Source organism: Uloborus diversus, chromosome 2, assembly GCF_026930045.1.
Source record: "Uloborus diversus isolate 005 chromosome 2, Udiv.v.3.1, whole genome shotgun sequence".
Taxonomy (NCBI): domain Eukaryota; kingdom Metazoa; phylum Arthropoda; class Arachnida; order Araneae; family Uloboridae; genus Uloborus; species Uloborus diversus.
This window is the reverse complement of record NC_072732.1, coordinates 197,602,559-197,619,838: the sequence shown is the minus strand read 5'-3', so window position 1 is coordinate 197,619,838 and position 17,280 is coordinate 197,602,559. Positions and strand designations below refer to the sequence as shown.

At 32.1% G+C, this 17,280-nt stretch overlaps 1 protein-coding gene across 1 annotated transcript in view; it reads right to left on the bottom strand.

Annotated features, from left to right (window-relative positions):
- Window positions 1-1,755: 1,755 nt before the first annotated feature.
- LOC129216751 (uncharacterized) overlaps window positions 1,756-17,280 on the bottom strand; it is a 99,701-nt gene continuing 84,176 nt past the window's right edge. The window contains exons 6-8 of the mRNA XM_054850968.1: window positions 8,672-8,885; window positions 6,684-6,817; window positions 1,756-2,001 (exon numbers count right to left, since the gene is read on the bottom strand). Coding sequence (XP_054706943.1) covers window positions 1,756-2,001; window positions 6,684-6,817; window positions 8,672-8,885 — 594 coding nt within the window. The remainder of the gene's footprint in view (window positions 2,002-6,683; window positions 6,818-8,671; window positions 8,886-17,280) is intronic.

Sequence of the window (17,280 nt, the reverse complement as noted above, 5' to 3'; positions counted from 1 at the left end):
CAGTTTTCTAAAACTGATATCCGTATTGTAAAAGTTATTGTTATTAACATTTAAATATCTATTGGAGACCTTCTCATATTTGGTGTAATATTAAATTGTGTAATATTAAATTTATTTTTACTAGAAGGTAAAGATCAGTATTTGGAGAAATGAGTTTTTAAGATATCTAAAGAAACGCGCTTTGGATTACGAACAAACGACATTGATATGTTAGGGTTTGGTGTCTTTTTTCGTGCTTTATTTTTAGAGAAAACAAATAAGCAATCTTATATAATGAAGTTAAAGTGCGACAGATGATAAAAACGCAAAAAATTGAAAAATGCAAAGTTCGCTGAGCCTGCTCTTACCTTCCCACGGCAGAGTAATGTGCGAAACCTTGAGTGTTTTCTGTTGGTCTTATGTCACCGGTGGATCAGGTTTATACCAATCTTTGAAATGAAAGCAGATTTATATAAAAACACAAACACTAAAAATTTAACCTATTTTTGAGTTTATCCACGTAGCAATCGCATAGATGCTAAGGGTGGTTAAGAGCCAAAAATGAAAGAAAAGTGGTGATAACTGGACAAAGGAAACTCTGTTCTAGTTTGAGATTAGATATTAAACTGTAGACCTGGTAGTGCTACTTTGCAGCATGATTTAGAAAAACCTTTCAAAGAAAGTCTACCTAGGATATAAACTTTGCACGCGTTTCAATCAAAACCTTTAGTCCACTTTATAGAGTTCCACATGAAAATTTTAAAGAAAAAAAAAGAGTTGAAATAGTTAGCCATCGAAAGAGCATATTGAGACATTTTTTGGCTCAAAAATGACTAGCCCGTGCGCCCCCATTATTGAGAAAAATAGTTAAAAAATCTGCCGAGTATTTTAAAACTAGTGCCAAGTTTAAAGACTTGGCGAGAAATAGAAACACGCGTTTTCATTGTCAGCCTGACGCAAGGGCGCCCATATAGGGGGCAAGGGGGGCTCGAGCCCCCCTTAGAGAACTTCTTTCTTTTAGTACTTTTTTATTTGCAAAAATGTAAAAACATTTGTTCTCTAGCCATTAATGAATAAGTAATTAAAAATGTCACATTTTAATGACTTATCTGTCCTGAAATCTGCTTCCAGGGGGAAAATATCCTTCTAAACCATGGTTAAAATATCTGAGCCCCCCTTTACAATTTTGCAAATGGGCGCCCATGAGCCCGAGGCAGGACATCCATTCGTAATCGCTTTTGAAAGATGCATTCCATGACTCACCTGGATTTGGTAAATTTGGCGAGTTTTCGCAAAATTTCGGCAGAATTATTGACCACATTTTTCGACAGCGGGGACATGATAGCAAATATTTTTTGTTGTTTTCAGAAACTTCTTTCATAACATTCTTTCATATTACTACTTATGCTTTACTTTTATATATGCAATTTTTTTTTTTTGAATAATTCACTTTCGTAAGGTTTCTTGGTTAGATCATTTTACTTCTCATTGCCTCGTGACTAGGAGCAGAAACATTTTTTTGAGAAAGTTTCTATTTTTAGCTGGTGATTAAAATTTTTAAAGAAAAATAATCTTAAATTTTTTTGAACGCATGTCCTTGTAGGTTTTAAGTTTAGCATTTAATCTTTAAGCCTTTTGCGATCGATATAATTTCGGTTCAGCTTGCAGGCTATGTTTTGGAATTTTACTCTGCGTTGGCCACCGCTAAAAAAAACAGCTAATGCTAAATGGAGTATCTTTATTCAACTCGTAGAAGAAAGAATAAAGTTTAAAATCTCATCGATTACAGTTACCGTTTCGATTGATGACGACTGTGAGTCCTGAGCTTTCTTGTCTGCTGCTGATGACCATGTCCTCACTGCGCATGTTGGTCACCTTGAAGTGAGTCGCCACGCATTTCAGTCGCATTTCTCCTCGTTGGAAGTGTCGTGGCTGAACCGTGAATCTCAGCCCCAGTTGAGTCGACTCTTGTCCGTCCGGAAACCTGATGGGCATGTAGTGCCTCAGATAATCTCGATTTGCCTACAAAAAATGTTACTTTTAAAAAATAGGTAACTTAATACAATGAAATACACCGCCAGCTCAGTCATACAGTCGAAGACTGCAGTTTCGTGCTTATTAGCACTCATCAGCACATCGTGGCTATAGGGCGGTAACTCACTGAAATTACCATGCCTTGCCTTCAATCTTCGAGTTGAACCGTACCATTGCTTCGGTCTGGTCTGAGCTAGCGACCAGTTTGTTTGGCCCTCTTGGCTTCCTCAAGAGGTTTTCCACTCCAGCGCAGTCACTTCCTAAGCCGTGCTGATGAGTGCTAATAAGCACGAAACTGTAGTAATCGGCTGAAATTACTGAGCTGGCGGTGTATTTCATTGTATTTCTGCCTTAGTCCTGGGCTATAGGGCGGTAACTTACTGAAAAGGTAACTTAATTAAAATATGTTTTTCTTAATGCACCGCGAAAAGTATGCTGAAAAAAATTATAGATTTTAAACTATTATACTCATTGTATTTTGATCTCTATAGTAACTGTGATACCACTCAGTTGTTATTAGAAACGGATATTTATGACTGAATTGAATTTTGTTAAATTTAGGTCATAAAAAATAAAACTTCCAACCCAATTTATTTATCGCATATTTTGTCTCAAAGGATCAAGATTAAACGGAAAAGCAAACACGCAGAATTTTAAATAAGTATTAAACTGTTAAAAATTATATATGCTTCTGGAATTGTTCACTTTAGTTATTAAAACATTTATTTCAAATTCTTTTGTGCAAATGTTTATAAAATTCTTCTTTTCTTAATACGTACATTACAGAAAAAAACATAAATAAATAGCGAAAAATGTCTAGTGGATTATATAAGTTATATTTTTAAATCAATTTATGTTAAATAACTCAAGAATATTAACGTCGTTTAAAAACAACAAATCTAATAAATGTATCATGCATGTAATCCGTTATATACTTTCATTCAATTGTAAGCTTTCAAAATATTTTGCATGCAGGAAGAGTTTTCAATGCCCATTTACATAACAATTTGCTTTAGTTTAAGACTATTAGTTTATAATCTTATAAATAAAATTCTTTTGGGTATATTTTTTTCCAACTATTCCCGACAATATTTTTCAATTCAATTGCTCTCTTTTTTTTTCTGTACGCTTTCAGAAAATATATAAGTATTGAAAAAAACAATGTTAGGCATTTTTTATCATATATTCCATAGATAACTATGTACTTCAAATACGTACTGCAGTCAAAGGTTAAGATGTTATTTAAATTCATAAGAGGTTTGTGCAAAATCTTATCTCGATTATTATGACTAGCATTTGGTGTTTAAGAAAACAGCAAGTACCTGATTTATTCGGTACTGGATTTGTGATTATTATAACACGGTTTCGATATTACACGGTATGAAACTTTAATTTAATACTTCACGGTTTTGATATAACACGAAAGTTATGTTACAAAAAAGATGGAACTTTTTGTTTAATACATTCTGCTAATGTTAGATAATAACTGTAATAAGCTTTTACTTTGTTTTTATGAAACTTGATTTCGATATAACACGAAACGCAGTTTCAAAACAACACAATGCATATTGACATGCTTTTTACTATGTACATGATTAATTAGTGTAAAAAATAAGTTAAAAAGCTATTTAAAAACAATCTATTATAAAACGGTTTCGATACTACACGGAACGAATTAATCTTGCTATACGAGGGACGCTTGCATCTGTTTTTCTTTGATTATTTACTTCGTACTGTTGGAGTTGAGTAATTTTAACGTCCGGCTGTCTTACAAAAGCTTTCATGAATACTAAAAATATTTTTCTGTTACTTGTTTTTCCTTCAGTAGAGTTACCGAGGGACTTACAAAAAATATCTGAAAAGAATTCCAAATGTTCAAATATTTCATTGTTCATAACAGGAACTATTTTAAGGGGAAGCTAGTTCCCTATTCGCGTAATATGAAATCGCTAAACTTTATGCGCTATTTTCCTACAACCTTTTGCTGACAGAAACTTACTATTTTCAGAGTTTTCAAGATACCTCTAAGAGTCTACTGAAGAAAAATCTTAGTTTATTTCACACTCTGTTAGTTCCAATTCTGTTTATTTCATACTGCATTAATCACACTAAGTCTCTTTTTAAATTTAAAAAAATAAATAAATAAAAACGTTCTTGATCATAAAATTAGCTGTTTAAGGAAAAAGTGTAAGTCCTAAGGCAAACAATTCGTATTAGTAAAATTATGAATAGATAAATAACATTTTGTGAACATTTCATGTAATATTTAAAGTAGTTTTCTAGAAAAATACCATGAGTTTTAAAGATGACGTTTTGAGAAAATCGCGTTTGAAATCAAAGCACTGTACGCATATTTTAATGCTTTTCTGCCCCATTAATATTTTAATTGAGATATTTTCAATCTGCATAAAAGCATAACATCGGTGTAGCTTAAGAACTCTTGATTTGAATATTTTGAGTATGTAAAAACAGAAAAATTATTTTTTTTTTAAGGATATGGGGTTCTAACATCCTCGATTTGATTGTGATATTATCTATAATTTTAAACAGTCAAGAAATTATAGTCACAAGATAAAACTAAGTTTTTCTTTAGAAACAAATATTTAAGCAATTCAGAAACAATCAATTTTATTTATTTTTTAAATTATGTAAGTAGTAAAGCGTTGTTATTCCATAAAAACTCACTGGGCATACGGTGACATTGAAACAAAAACTTCTCGGTTTAAGGCTCTTTTTGTAAAATATCTCTGAAGACTCCGGCTCCGTAAAGTAATTAAATTAATATCATTCTTTTTCTTAACGAATACCGTTCTTGGCTCAATTTACGTCCCATCGATAATCAATGAAAGCATAATGCATCAGTGTTAATAGTATCTTTCGCCATTGGAATGCCTTGAGTCACTAATTGGTCGAACACGTACGTCTCCTTGCTAACTAAATTACTATACAATTTGAAGTGATTAGTGCGAAAGTGATTCACGAGGCTGAAAAGAACAATATTGAACGAAAATGCCTTCTTGGAAATTCCCGCACTTTAAAGATAATCTCTTAATGATATGCAATTGTAGGTAATTATCTTCTCTAAGATTTGCTCTAATTGAATATGCGTTAATCTGCTTTCTAATAAGTTAATGCTTTTCGATGCTTTGTAGCCCTGTTGTACGAAAGGTCTGGTTAGAAGAAATACCAGAAAGATGTTGCTTTGATTGAAATCAGATTTCTTAATTTACCTTGATTAGAAGAAATGATAAAATTGAGTACCTACCGTGTGAGGGTAATTAAAATTAAGAGGTAGAAAGTTGAGCATCTCGGATTAAAATATAACCTCTTTTATCCGGCTCCCGTTTATACGTATCTCTAGTTTATCCGTATTAAATTTATCGATTAAAAAAATTATATTTACTTAAATAATAACTTTAAATGATGATTGCAAGAACGGAACTACAAATACGTCAACTATTTGTTTTTTATTTTGATTACACATGCAATTCCTGCACAGAACGTACAATAAAGTATATAACTAATTTACAAAAGTATAGAACAACTTTTTTATAAGTATAGTACTAACACTATATGGTGCGCTTGGAGTGTCAGTCCGTCACCACTGCAGTTGAAATATAAATGATAAAGTATTCTATTTAATATATTAAGTATTATTGCTTATTTAAGAATGTGCTTTGCTGATTACCCAGATTATCCAGGTTTTCGTTTATCCACATTGCCTTTGGCCCCAGTTATAATGACTAATAGATAAACGGAGTTGTGCTAGTTAAAATGAGAAACATGAGAAAAGTAATGTTGTAAACGTTAACTTAACGGATTAAAATGATATATATTGCAATGCGGTAACATAAAAACAGATGTGACATGATCAAGAAAAAAAGTCATTGGAGAAATTTGATGACTGTTGTAATCTACACCAACTCGTCTGCATGTAGTTTTGCCTTAGTTTCAAGCTTCGCGTTCAATGGACGAGTTCTGTTCCACTGCTGGGGACCCTCGCTGGAGTGCTAAATTTACCGTCCTACTATTTTGTTGGCACTCTCAGCATTAATGAGAAAACAGAGATGGAGTTCGGTTATTGATTCTTTTGGTCGGATGAGTTCATAACAAGGACGAAACTGCAGTCTTTAGATGTCACAACCCGGTTGTTGGTATATTGGGAATGATATTTATGTGTAGGAATTATAAATCCTCATAAATATAGGCTAGCGCATTCACTGATCAAGTAATGCTCTAACGCCAACAACAATGAAACTCGCGCAATAGTATGAAATTTGATAATATTTTTTGGTAATGTTTTACATGCAGGGATCGAAATGATTTATTTTGACAAGGCTGGATCCGGTAATTGTCTTACTGGTAGTACTCTCGTTTAAGGAGAATGAAGAAACGAAAAATTGGTCCACAATGAACGCTATCTACTGGAGTTTGTAGTTAATCGATTGAAGTTAGGGTTAAAACTTCAACTATCAAAATATCCCCGAACAGGCAATTGCTTCGTTCAAATGTGGAATTAAGTTTTTACCCGTCATACCTTGGCGGGCGATTTTCTAGTCGTTGAAATAATCTTCAAAAAATTATGCAACAGACCTTGGATCAGTTGATCTACATTTTAAAAATGATGGTCGTTTAGAATAAATTGATCAACAATTTCTGACTTCACTTACCTCTTTATCGTTGATGTACCACCGAAGTTCTGCTGGAGGATGACTTTTGATTGCAGTACAATTGATATTGACTACATTTCCTTCCTGGTATCGGAGTCGTCCTCCTGTGATGGAAGGTCCATCTTGACTGACAGCTGTTGACAAAACCAAATTAGTAAATTTAATAAAATAAATTTAAGTGAAATGGCTAGATTTTAAAGCAGAAGCAGGATATTCACAGAAACAAGCATTTCTAAACCCTTCAGTGCAACATTTTTAAAAAGCACCTCCAAATGTGTTTTTTCTCTTTAAACAACTGTTAAAATAACGAGTAAAATACTTTCAAAATCAGTTTAATTTAACTGCAGTTTATAGCTAAACTCCACTTGGCAACATTATGTTTTAACAGGTGCACGTTAATATCGAAAATAGGTTTGGAAATATACTTTTCGAAGCTTTCATGTTACCGGTACAGCATGAAATCGGTCATTCTTTGGAATACTTACAATAAGTACTCTACATTCAACAGAATATATAATACGAAAAAACCGTTACTGAAAGTTTTTCAGATTTTATACATTGCGGGTAAGATACGAAATAAATTTATATAGTCCGGCGTTTGTTCTGATAATTGCATTATAAACCTTATTAACTTCTGAAAGAAAAATAAATTTGGAGTCAAAAGTGATTGAGGGTTGTGTAACATGTTTCAACAAAATATAATTACTTTAGTTTTCTTATGACGTGCATTTTAGCTTTTAGTGATGTGCAACTGTTTAACTTGTCTGCTCTAATTTTTGTCTGAGACTGAAAGCGCTGAACTGTTCCGGTCTTTTTTACCAAGGATTTCTTTTAGTACACATTTCTACAATGTTTATAATTTTTAAAAAATTACATTTATTGAAGACAGAAATAAAAAGGTATATTCTAATAATTTAGTGGCATGAATCGAAAAATATCAGGTAACATAATTTTTTTGGGTTTAATTATATATTTTTTGCCACTTTTAGCTATAAAAATGTAAGCCTAGGTTTCTCTAAATTTAAACTATTATCAGTTAAGAAGCAGATAATTTACTGAACATATTTTTCAAGCATTTGCGCATCATACTGACAATACTTTTTAGAAAATAAATTAATACAAAAATTCAAAAATACTCAACAGTGACTCTTATTCGCAACTTACAATTTAGACAAGTTTAAATCTACGTGATGGATGACAGATTCAGAATAAACTCTTGCTGAGTTTCAAGAAGATGCTTCAAAATTTTTTAAAACCGATTAAACCGATTCCTTTTGAAATAACTAAATAGTGTTTTAGTTAAAGACGAAACAATATATATATATATATATATATATATATATATATATATATATATATATATATATATATATATATATATATATATATATATATATATATATATATATATATATATATATATATATAGAAAAGCAATACTTATAAATTAAAAGAAAACATAAATCAAGAAACGGTTAAACGAAATCTGATAATCCAGTCAACTATCATGCAAAATTTTCCGTTAGAGCAAGTAATATCCACGCCCTCGTATTACTAAATTTATATCTCTTTCTGGATTTTAACTTAGAGCAAACATGAACTCACAACGATTGAACGAGGACCAATCAATCTTGGCACGGGACCTCATTCGAAGGTTTTAGAAATTAGTAGCAAGGAAAGCAGTTGGTTAATTTCTAAATTTAGACTTCGAAATTGACCAATTGCCAATTTGATTAGAATTGTTTGGATTCATCGTCATTGCAAGGCAATGTATCTGCTAGGTAGCGCTGGTCTCCGTACTGGAAGTCAACATGGGCTTTGACGGACGTTTACTTTTTGAGGCAAATACGATAGGCATTTAGTATTACGTGGGTGTTGGTAGTATTTAATTATAAAATATAAAATTGAAAGCTAAAAATTGAGCACCTGCATAACTAATAACAATCATAATTCAAATTACGCTATTGTGGTTCTCTGAATATACTTACAAGCATGGTTGTCGGCAATCTTTGCTTTATTGGTTGCAGTTATTTCACTTTTAGTGGTAAGGTATGCCTTGGATATGAATGCTGTGCATCTGAGCGTGAGGACGCCATTTTTGAGATGGGCCGGAACCACGACGAATCGTAGACCCAACATTGAACTGAGCAGTCCATCGGGATGTCGTAATGGACTCAGCCTTGTAACCAGGTGCGAAGATACCTGGAGAAATAAAAATTTATCGGTTTTATTTTCTAGGATTTGAAGGAGGTTGAGTCTTTTTTTTAATCAGCGACAATAAAATGCAGGATGTCCGGAAAGTCCTTGAAGAATTTTAAAAATCCATAGAAAAGAAATAAATTCTCGTAAAACCAGTGGTTTGCGCCGTGATGATTCACAGGTCAAAAGTATTTTTATGACAGGGTAAAAAAAAGGGGGAAAAAAGAAAGACAAAAAAAGAAAAAAGGGTAACATTAGTAATTAAGTAATCGCTATATCCTCACAGCAAGAAAAAAAAAACATCGGATATTTTTAATCATTTTATTAACTAGAAAGCATTGCCTTTCATTACCAGATTCGAATGCGTGCGCCGCACGTAGCTCGAATTACACCTAAACGGTACTCAAGTTCATCTCACGTCCACAAATGGTACATGTATTGTATTCTGGCCATAAAAGGTATTACTTTCTGCATGATAGAATGTTTAAACACCTAAAGTGACATTTTTCTAACTCTGACGATACAGCAATTATAATTATTATTTTTCTTTTTTTTTCTCCGCTTTTTACGATATCATGAATGGATTTCGAACGTGTGATTTTTTTTTTTTTTTTGGAGAAAACCGCATATTCATACGACAATTTGTTGCGTCTCTATGAATTTTCAAAAAAGTGTCAAGGACGTTTCTCACACCCTGTATATAACAGCCGAAAAAAAAAATTCAGGGTCTTGTACTTAGAAATGCACCAATCAAATGCTCTCGCAGCATCAAAGAGGGCGAAACAATCATATTACATTTCAAAAGCAAAGAAGATCAGTTAACCAGAAGTACTATGGGATCTCAGATTAGTGCCCAACCCAAGGAGGAGGAAAATAATTATATATTTAGAACTTGATAGTCTGACTTTTGAAACGTCGGTAGAAACGTCGACCAGATAAATCCTAAAAGGAACCGATCCCGCATGCCCAGAATGTACAGATATTATAACAAGTAAGTATCAAATTTATTAGCTTCGGGAACTTCACGCATTTTCTTGTTTGATACATATTGAATTTCGTTAAATGTATCTCTGAAATATTTCTGCATCCTCCTGCTTTCCAAATAACTTTATGTTACAAAGTTATAACGGAATGTATAGCAAGATATTTATTAATGCGTATAGGCGTCTCAAACCATGGATCACTATATGCTGGTATCGTAGCTACGAGGTCAGTGGGTGTTTGCACATTGTTCTCACAGCAATCAGCTTATTACTAAAGTTTAACTTGTTTTGTAGCATACTACAAACTACTTTCGAAAATGCCATAACTGTCTACATCGAATGATACATCGAATATTTCAGGGTGCATCGAATATGGCAGAATATTGAACGTTTTTACGTGGTGCTCAGATATTTTCCCCAATTTTTGATTAAAGTTTAAATTTTCAAACTTTTTTTTTTCTATTTAACGTTTTAAATGTGGAAAAATCCCTTTAGTTTAGCGCTGTAAAAATTCAAGATTGTCTTGCAGTACATCTTTGAAATAGTCATTCACATGATTTAATAATAAACTTAAGTTAAATTCGAATGTTAGTATAATATTTTCTTGAAAAAAAAAAAAAAAAAACTAAAAACTATAAGTTTAAGATAGAAAAGGCGCATTTGTTGAAATTACTAAACGTCAAAAACTAATTACTCGCATGCTAGTTTTTTTCGAACTTTCTTTTGTCTTTTCTTTTTTCTCATTATTGACTTTTTTAAAACTGTAAAACTAATGACTCCTTTAGAAAACTCCATAAAATGAAATAAACTGTATAGAGTATATTTTGCAAGCAAAAGTTTGGCTGAATATCTAAAAAAGAACCTAAACGGACATCATCTTTTTTTTCTTCAATATTTTTACGATAAAATGTTATTTACAAAAAGGGTTTTGTTTTGTTTTTTAAGATGATTTTAGAATCAATATAAAGACTTTCCCTGAAAAAAATAGGGGCAAAAAATCTTCAATCGATATAAGCAATTGTTGAAATTGTGAAAGTATAAAGAAACAGCTTTTAGCGTTATTGTTTCCGAATCCTATTCCGTCTGACCTAAAATTTAAAATTGAAATTTGATTCCAAGCTGTGGTATTTTTTGTGGAGATAAGGTGATATGTTTTTGTGCCAACGCATCGTTGTTGCAAAAAATAAGCCGAAGAATTTAACAAAATTTCTTTTTAACTTTCCCTCTGTATTTTATTTCCTAAAATTGTCACTAGATCAGATTTGTTCCGGACGTTAATATCGTTATAATTACCTACGACGTAGTTTGTGCTAAAATAGTTAATTTTAAAAGCACAAAATAAACAACAAAAAATCTTACTTTAAATCAGGTTTAACGAGTAAAGTGCTTTTGTGTGCTTTTTTCTCCCCTGCAAAGTGAGTTTTAAAAGTATTGCTCACTTCTGAAAAACCAATCTGTAAATATAAAACCTGAAGTGGAAAAAAAAAAACGAACATGCACACATTATACTCATACAGGGTACATTGTACTCTCATTAAAAAAATCCTGAAAGTGCATTGTACCCTCAGAATCCTTTCGTATTGCCTCCCGGTTAATAAACTATCGACCTACATTGACAAATTTCTTGTTATTTACATACGAAAAAAGTAGTTTTATCTTCTGTAATTTTGGCATATTTTATTATTTTACAAGTGGTGTGATGCGTGGAAAATCTTAACTTACAGTCACGAACTTATTATTTACGGAAGAAACTTGCCGCTGTTTTATATTACGATAAAATGAGAAACTCGTCGTATTTTATTTTGTGTGAAGCTTCAACAAACTTAGCAATTTCTAAGTTATTAGTGCAATAATTACTGTGTGTGGTGTAATTTGCAGCTTAATCTAAAAAAAATCGGTATACTCAAATTACCTCTTCTTTAACCGAAATTTCATTCGACATTTTATTTGGTAGCGAAGAAAAGGATACTTGCGCCATACTTTTAAGGAGATGAAACAGATTAAGTCAAGTTCAAATCAAGTTAGCAATAACTACAGTCAATATAAATATGATATTCCTTAATTGGGGGGGGGTGATATTATTAGGCTAATAAAGATGCGGCCAATTTCAATCCCCTTCCCCCATAACTGAATGCAATGATACTGTTAAGCCATAACTGTTAGCAATTTGATTTTCGTCTAAAGTAACCTTTAGAAATCATCACAACATGTATATCCTTCATAATAATCGTTAGATAAGCACTATTAAAAATGTTTAACCAAAAGGACGTTATTAGGAAAGTGCAAATAAATTGAAAAATGTGTAAAACTTGTAAAAAAGAAAGCGGATAATAATAAAATAATATTAAAAAAATTGCAATTATTCGCGACTATAAAATAGAAGATAAGAACAAAATAAAGGCAGAGTATGAAGAAAGATGAATGAAACTTTAGTTCAAAAAAAAAAACATACAGGGTGTCCTAAAAGTACTTGACACGTTTTCAAAATTCATACGAAAGTTAAAAAAAAATGTCATATGAATATGCAGTTCGTGGCATTAGGTACAAGCATTTTCATGACATCGTAAAAAAAGGAAAAAGAAAAAAATCATTTCATCAAATAATCATTTTGACTGGTACTTGTGACTTTAATTTACTGGGTAGCTGTATTCCCTTTTGTTTTAACCCCCAAGAAACTTCCATAAATGCATAAAAAATGTCCCAGTATTTAAAATAATTACATGCACGTATAAAAAAGTTTCTTGACTATCATTTAAAAGGTGGCAGGTTTTAATTATAATATAAATTTTCGTAAATAAAATTGTGATTAAGTTCTCATTTTCTGGTCTATCTATCGTTTATCAAAATGATTGAGCCACCAAATATTCCGTAGTTTTGCTTACATAGAGTCAGTTTAGGTTAAAGGAGTTACAATTTTAGAGTTTCAATTCTAGAAGTTTCCCTTTCTTTTGGATGAGTTGAGAGAAATAATATTGTGCATTGGAGTCCAAGACAGGGGTTTTCAATAGTGATGTTCCGGATATCCGTATCCACGGATATCCGAGGGAAAATAAAGATCTGTATCCGTATCCATTACTTTTTTGACGGATCTTAAAAGGATCATTTCTATTCTAAAAAAATTTAAATATTTGAATAAAAGACTCTTAAGTTCCATTCAAATTAGGTATTATTCCCTATTTAAATTATAAGGTATCATTTCAGAAGCCAGTTTGTACCCCCCCCCTTCCCGTTGCAAAAATTAAGAAGAAATAAGTTTTATAAGTGTGTATCAGTGTGTCGTTTTGTGGCATCGTAGCTCCTAAACGGATGAACCGATTTTGATAGTTCATTTTTCGTTCAAAAGGTGACTTGATCGAAAGTGTTCTTAGCTTGTCCTCGATTTTCGTAGATCTTTAATTATCGGATATATTAATTAAAAACCGATTTAAAAGTTTTTCACAATTATGGTAGTAAAAATTTACCCGTACGTTAAAAATGTTGACTTTAATAGAAAGAACGAAGTTTTCTGCGTTTGATATTTATTTGAAACTTCCAACTTATATACAGTAGGAGCAATAATCTTGTTAAATAAATTTTAAATGCAATTCTAAGCCTTTATACGCGTGATTGGTAGCGATTTCATAGTCGAAAGATAAGTAGAAAAAGCTCAATGATTTAAAATTTTTACCTGCTGTCAGTTCATATTTGTTAGCAAATGTGTGTTCTGAAACGCGAAATTCATCTTAATATGAGGTCGACTCTCTAGTACACGTTTTGTTGTTTTAATTTTTAATTTAATATTAGTTTTTGTTATTGATTTGGGGTTTCTGTTATTCTTCATTTTTGTTTTTCTCGGCATCCTTTAAAAAAACTGAGACTAAATTCTCTATTTACTGTTTGTAAAGGTGTTCCCGGCTCTGTATTTCGTCGGTCGGAGAAGTTCGATGGAATGGGTCAGCGCTGCATTTATGCTGAAATAAAATGGGATAAATTATTTCTAACCTGTCCAGTAGCAGTTTTACACTCTTGCTCCTGGATCCTATATCTACCGAGTAATCTAAAAATACTTTTTCACATTCCATCTAAGCGTTAATGCAGCACTGACTTATTCCTTCCGACTCTCCCTCAATTTTAACGGAGATTTCTTTAAAGAATAAATCATAGTATTTTATATATTTTTGTCGCGGTTGACATTTTTTGAAGAAACTGCCATTATTCTGACGGGAATACCTTCCGTAACAAATTTTACACTTGGATAGTTGAATTGGGTAAAAAAAATAATTGAGATTCGTATCCGTATCTGCGGATCTACTTTTTTAACGATCCGGCACATCACTAGTTCTCAACATTTTAACACTGACGGAGCTCCCGTGCATCCCCTCTCTCTCTGCGTCAATACGAGGACACAGTCAAAATTTGAAACTGAAGCTAGTTCAGATAGCTAAAGCAGGTTATTTAATAACAATATTGATAATTTTGCAAACAAATTTAATATTACTGAGCATAACTTTGTTTTGAGTCTTATTAGAACATAGTTTTATTAGAACATAGGGAATTAAAGAACTGAATGCAAATAAATTGAAAGCAATCTAGAACCTAGATGAGGCTGATTATCAACCTCTAACAGTTCTAAAATTTACAAAGCTGAAAAATAACATGTAAAAGTTGTTTTTGTAACCATTGAAAATCATTTAGCCATGCTGGCAAAGAATTTTAAAAAGTATTTTCTTGCTGACGACAAACTGACAGAAAGTTACGAGTTTGTTAGATATCCATTTCATAAGATTCCCGAAAGGCTCTCCATTGCTGAGGAGGAAAAATCCATAGACCTTACGACACGTGGGTAAACCAAAAGACAGTTTAATAATAAATCACTATTTGAATTTTGGTCAGGAGTAGAGGATTCTTTTTCCGCACTAAAACCAAGGGCATTTCGCATTCTATTACCATTTTCAACATCTAACCTTTGAGAAACTAGATTTTCTGTTGTGGTGTCTTTGAAGACAATGTATAGATCTCGGCTAAATATAGAAACATAACCGAGAGTTGCTATTTCTAATATTAAGATTTCCTGCGAAAAACCTTTGTTTTTCGAGACAGGCCCAGTGAAGTCATTAATAATTACGAAAATGTTTTTTAATTTGGTATGTTTTTACTAAATGTTTAATGGTATGTTTTGATTCAGAAGTTTACTTTAATAAGATAATTATTAAATATGTTGAAATGCATTTTATTTTCGATTTGCATGTCTGCTTTTCCTTTGTGTCAGCTAAACAATTCTTTTAAATAATATTTTCTTTTGAATATTTTCGCTCCCCCTTCCCTTGAGCGTGCTCGTGCCCCCTTAGGGGGCACGCCTCACAGGTTGAGAAACACTGGCCGAAGACGATTCTCACTGTCTGACCACCAATAGGATGGAAAGGCAAACATACATTTAAATGCGGTAATGAAGGCATCTATTAGTTTTGAGGGATGTCAGTGTTTGCGGATGTGTGTAAGCCTTTAAAGTAATCAAAGTCACGAAATGAATGAAAAACGCACATCATTTTTTTTTTGCTTTTCCCATTCTTTCTGGTAGATTCGTCTTAACTGGAAACTTGCCAATTTTATAGCAACCTCTGGCAGAGAGTAACATGATATGGAAAATTTCTCTTTATGACTGTTTCATAGCGAATGAAAGTGTGTTTCTTTTTACTACTTTACCTTTCCTTTTACATTTTCCAGTGATTATGGGGTAAGTGAAATAATTTACACTGTACAAACTCAGCTAGGAATTTTAAAAAGCTCTGCTCCAAAAGTAATCAAACTCTGACCGGAAGATCGCACGCGACCCGCTGAATCTTCCAAATGTATTCTGACATCTTTTCACGAGAAAAACCAAACAAAAGTGTAAATATGCGCTGAACTCATGTAAAATATACACAAAGGTGTAATTTACATCAAAGTGTAATCTCCGAAATGATTGGATTAATGGCACTCTTAGTCGTTTCCATTTACCTGGCGTACCGAATTATTGGGGTAAACATATACACATAAATTGCTCTTCAAAACTGTTGTGAAGGTGAAATTCACAAATAAATGTTTCTAGTTTCTTATCACATAACACGTGACAACTTGTTGAAACCAGTTACTTCGCATTTGTTGTCCTGCTGCAGAGAAAAATAAAAGATCACTAAACTCTCTAGCTAAAAACGATCTAGCCAATATGTTACCCACTCTTAAGTGACCCATTGTTTAGTTTCAAAAATTATCACATTTATTGTAACAGAGATTCTTTTTATTTACCTCCAGTTCCCATTTACCCTATGTTCTCTTTTACCCTGTACTCCCTTTTACCTTGTGCTCCCTTTTATCCCATTTTTTTACCCAATGTTCCCATTTATCTCATGTTCCTATTTACTCCATGTTCCCATTTACCCCAAGTTCCAATGGCTTCCTTTTACACCAACTGATTCCATTAGTTTTGTGCGTCAGAAACATATTAATATATATTTTTTAAACATTAAGAAAAGGTTACTTACTTAAGAGAAGTTTCATAAATTTGGAAGGCAATCTTCCTATTGTGCGTTTTTTAACTTTTCAATTTCTTTAAACAAAATTTTATCTAAAATTCAAAAAGCCACCAAACATCTTCTAAAAAGCGAACTTTTAAACTGAAATTAGATTGAATTTATTTATTATATAGCTCTTACAGCATGTACATAACTTCATCTTCGTCGCATTTGAAAATGAAAATAATACTTATCTTCGTATCAAATATTTTAAAATAAGCTTACACTAAATTTTCAGTAAATTTGGGATTATTCTCGCAAATAATAACTTAATTTCGCAGCACTGCGGAGCGAGCACTTTACAATATATTCAAAGCAAATTAAATTACATCCGCATGAAAATTAAATTTGTTTGTTCACATTGCCTACGTTTATAAAGCGCGTTTAATCGGTTTTCCATTGCTTATTAACAAAAGTTTTCCGTCTAAACAATCGCATTTGCCGCGAAAAGTTATTTGTTTAAGAAGAGTATTTGCTTATATCAGATTATCGATAAGAGCGTCTAAAAATGATTTGAATTTTCATTGGCTGCATAATTTTACTGGACGAAGGATATATATATATATATATATATATATATATATATATATATATATATATATATATATATATATATATATATATATATATATATATTAGGGTGGTTCTTATTTTTGATGTCGTAAATATTTTACGCTACGCCCCATCAATTAGTTCCATTATACAAACAAGTGATCCTTGAAAAATTTTAAGCCAATCCATGAGTATTACCCGTGCCCCTAGGGCCTCCTTTTTTCAGTTTCGTTCACTTATTTCTCCATTTTTATGTTAAAATATTCTTACGTTTTATATTTAAAGCAATTTTGAACCGCAAAAGACCAATAATTCTCTCACTTTCGTTCTGTA